At 46.5% G+C, this 3,431-nt stretch overlaps 1 protein-coding gene across 1 annotated transcript in view; it reads left to right on the top strand.

The window, feature by feature from the left end:
- Window positions 1-288: 288 nt before the first annotated feature.
- The window catches only part of Trim58 (tripartite motif containing 58), a 12,197-nt gene continuing 9,054 nt past the window's right edge, over window positions 289-3,431 (top strand). The window contains exons 1-2 of the mRNA XM_050131615.1: window positions 289-728; window positions 2,614-2,709. Coding sequence (XP_049987572.1) covers window positions 309-728; window positions 2,614-2,709 — 516 coding nt within the window. The 5' untranslated portion in view covers window positions 289-308. The remainder of the gene's footprint in view (window positions 729-2,613; window positions 2,710-3,431) is intronic.

Here is a 3,431-nt window from a genome sequence, read left to right as displayed (position 1 = left end):
CAATTTCGGTCACTCTAATGTGAGTCAGGATGGTGTAAATGCTGCGTTATATTAAAGAGCTCAAATAACACTAGTGGAAGAGGAATAGGAAAAATAGAAAAAATAAAAAATAGAAAAAATAAGAAAAGGTTTCTTAGGAGGTGACAGCTATTAAACTTGTTGCTGTCACCACGAGTGGTTCTTTTTGGCTGCTGGATCCGGCCCAGCCCAGGAGATAACACCCCAAAGGCTTGCACCCCTCCTTGTGAGTTTTCTTTCTTCTGTGCAGACCGCTAGGGCAGCAGCAGCTGCTGCCACCGGCCAGGGCCATGGCCACTGCACCCGGGGAGCGCCTGCGGGAGGAGGCTCGGTGCTCCGTGTGCCTGGACTTTCTGCAGGAGCCCATAAGTGTGGATTGTGGCCACAGCTTCTGCCTGCGGTGCATCTCCGAGTTTTGCGAGAAGTCGGACAGCGCTCAGGGCGGCGTTTACGCCTGTCCCCAGTGCAGGGGTCCCTTCAGGCCTGCCAGCTTCAGGCCCAATCGGCAGCTGGCCAGTCTGGTGGACAGCGTGCGGCAACTGGGATTGGGTACAGGACACCCGGGGACGCGCCAGTGCGCGAGGCACGGCGAGGACCTGAGCCGCTTCTGCGAGGAGGACCATACGTTGCTGTGCTGGGTCTGTGACACTAGCCCTGAGCACCAGAGCCACCGCTCTGAACCGCTGCAGGAGGCTGCCAGCCGCTACCAGGTGAGACGCTGCTCAGGTTCCCGTGTGGAAAATGGGAAGACCCTGGGGCAGGCTGCTCTGGGAATGTGAAGGGCCATATTCACACAGATCCAAAAGGTGCGACCGAGTCTCCTAAGTAGCTCCCAAGCTCCTTTCTTCCCTGGCTTCTCCATCCTTACTAGCTCACACTTCCCGGAGCCATGGCTTTTGCCCCTGGGAAACCCGGGGGCTGGGCAACTGCTAAGCACAGCCTCTGATGACAATGGGCCTCCTGCTGCCGGTGGGTCACCCCTGCTGAGAGAGAGCACAGTCGCTGCTTTCTGTAAAGAGGGGGCTCCCTAAGGCTTCCAGCCTCTGTGCGTATTAATTATCTCGGCAACAGCAGAAGCCTGCTCGCTCATCTTCTGCCAAATTTGCTGGACACGTTTTAAGTACATTTAAGTTTTCAACTTCCTGAACAACCCTACCAGGGAAGCCAGTGTGGTTTTCCTGCCGTTGGCAAGCTTAACCACCCTGTTGGAAGGAGCACCGACGTTCTTAAAATGTTGGCTGGTTTATTTTCTCTAAAATTAAAATTAATTAATTAAAACTAAATTAAAATTAATTGGGGTATTTTCCTCAACTCATTGGAAATATATCTCTTGATTTTATTGCTTGCTTTCTCTTGATTTTAAAAAAATTCAGGCGTGAGGTATTTTTTAAATTAGATTTAAAAATTATGATCCTACCTGTTTAAGTTCTGAAAATGTTGCACAGAACTTGGCTAGTGAGACATTTCTGATACTGTTTTCTATAAGGAGTCTGTAGTTTCTTTTTCAGGTAAATGCCAAATAAATACCATCTAGACCTCTCAGCCAATCAGTTACAGCTGTCTAAGGCTAAGTGTGCACAGCCCTTATCCTAACCAAACACGGATCCAGCAGAATCCGCCCTGTCACTGTTGTCCCCAGGCCTGCCATGCTGTTTGTCACCTCCTTGGCCTGGCTCATGGTTTCTTGGGGCTGACGGAGCAAAATGTCCCAACAGCAAAGCAAATCCCACCGCAGTCTTGTCAGGCGTCCCCACAAGTTCCAAGGCTTTTAAAAGCACGTTTTACAGAGTGCTATGGTGGCCTCCTTTCAGGTGTAAGCCGTGTGTGTGTGTGTGTGTGTGTGTGTGTGTGTGTGTGTAGAATTTTTTGGGTAACTTTCACAGTGAGGTTCATATATTTTCCTTCCCAAAGCGTATTTGTGTGTGTCTTCTGTAACCAGGTATACACGTGTGCCTCCTGCAGGGTCCTATTGCCCAAAGGAGATGTAGCCTTTGGTGCATCCTCTCCACTCCTTGGATAAGGGCACTTGCTGGCAACTTAATAATCTGAATTTGATCCCTAAACCCATATGATCGAGGGATAGCTGGCCCCTGCAGATTGTCTCTGACCTCCATATGTGTCTCTGGCACTCTTGTGGGCACACACACACACACACACACACTGAAAAGTGTAAAAAAGAATAAAAAGCTCTTAAGTAATAAGAAATGCCATCATACTTCAGTCTGTCAACAATAGATGGAAATTCCTCTATGACATCATAGTTTTTATAAATTCACTGTAAACATTCTTTCAAATTTGGCATTATATTTTATAAAATACAACTACTTACCATCATAATTGTATTTCTAACCATTAAGTATATCCCTTATCTGTATTCCCTTGTTACTATATCCTTTCACCTCACATTGTGACATTTTGTATTACTATTGGAAAGAGTGACATAATGAGACACTTTTAGGACCATATTTGCTGCATTTGGTGAGTACTGAGTTAGATCAGTTAGGGACTCCAGCTGCTCTTTTTCCTGTACATCTAAGTGAACTGGAGGCCTGAGAGAGCGCACCTGCAATGGTCTTGTGTTGTCTTCCCAAACAGAGGATGCTCCGAGCGGCTTTGGAACTTGTGAGGAAGGACATGGAGGAGGCTCTGATGCAGGAGACCAACGTGGGGAAGAAGACTGTCATTTGGAAGGTGAGGGCACAGCTGTGGCTTCAGGGAGCTGTCAGGATGAGGATGTGAGACATCCTGCGGTCACCTTTAACTCGCTCACTCTCCTGCTCCCATTCCTGACTGTCTCCTCCAGGAAGCATCCCAGTGTCCTCCTAGGTCAACCTACCCCTGTTGCGTCCTGTTGATATGACCTGACTTCTAAGTAAGTAGCTTTGCTCTCTGAATCTTACCTGCAAACTCGCTGCTAAAAGCCCATCACCTCAATCCATGATTCCTGGACAGATCTGTGAGATGAATGAAAACCAGTGCTACACAATGCATTAACAAGAGTACAGAAAGCAGCAACCATCCTATACACAGAAGAACAATCAGCTGTCTGCTGTCACGCAATCACGCATTCCTTTTCTGCACCTCACCCAGCCCCTTTTCTTCCTTATGCATCTAATCTGTATACCTGTGGATGCAGTGTTTCTGAACCTGGGTTATCTCCAGATGTGCCACAAATTGGAGCATGCTGCTGCCACCTAGTGGGCAGAGTCAGGAATGCTACTGAACACGGTGGCAGCTTTTTTTTTGGTAAATGTTTTTCTTTATTACTTTTTTTTTAAAAAACAAAACAAAACAAAATCAATGAATGGTTTGTTATCATTTAACCTATTACAAGGTTGAATGGTTATAAATCAGGTTTATCTTTTTTCTTACAGAATTGATATTTTCTTTTTTTAAATTTATTTATTTATTAA

The sequence above is a fragment of the Alexandromys fortis genome, unplaced genomic scaffold, assembly GCF_014885135.2.
Source record: "Alexandromys fortis isolate MF-2015 unplaced genomic scaffold, M_Fortis_MF-2015_v1.1 scaffold_367, whole genome shotgun sequence".
Lineage (NCBI taxonomy): Eukaryota > Metazoa > Chordata > Mammalia > Rodentia > Cricetidae > Alexandromys > Alexandromys fortis.
The sequence above is the reverse complement of the archived record's forward strand: the minus strand, read 5'-3'. Positions and strand labels throughout refer to the sequence as shown.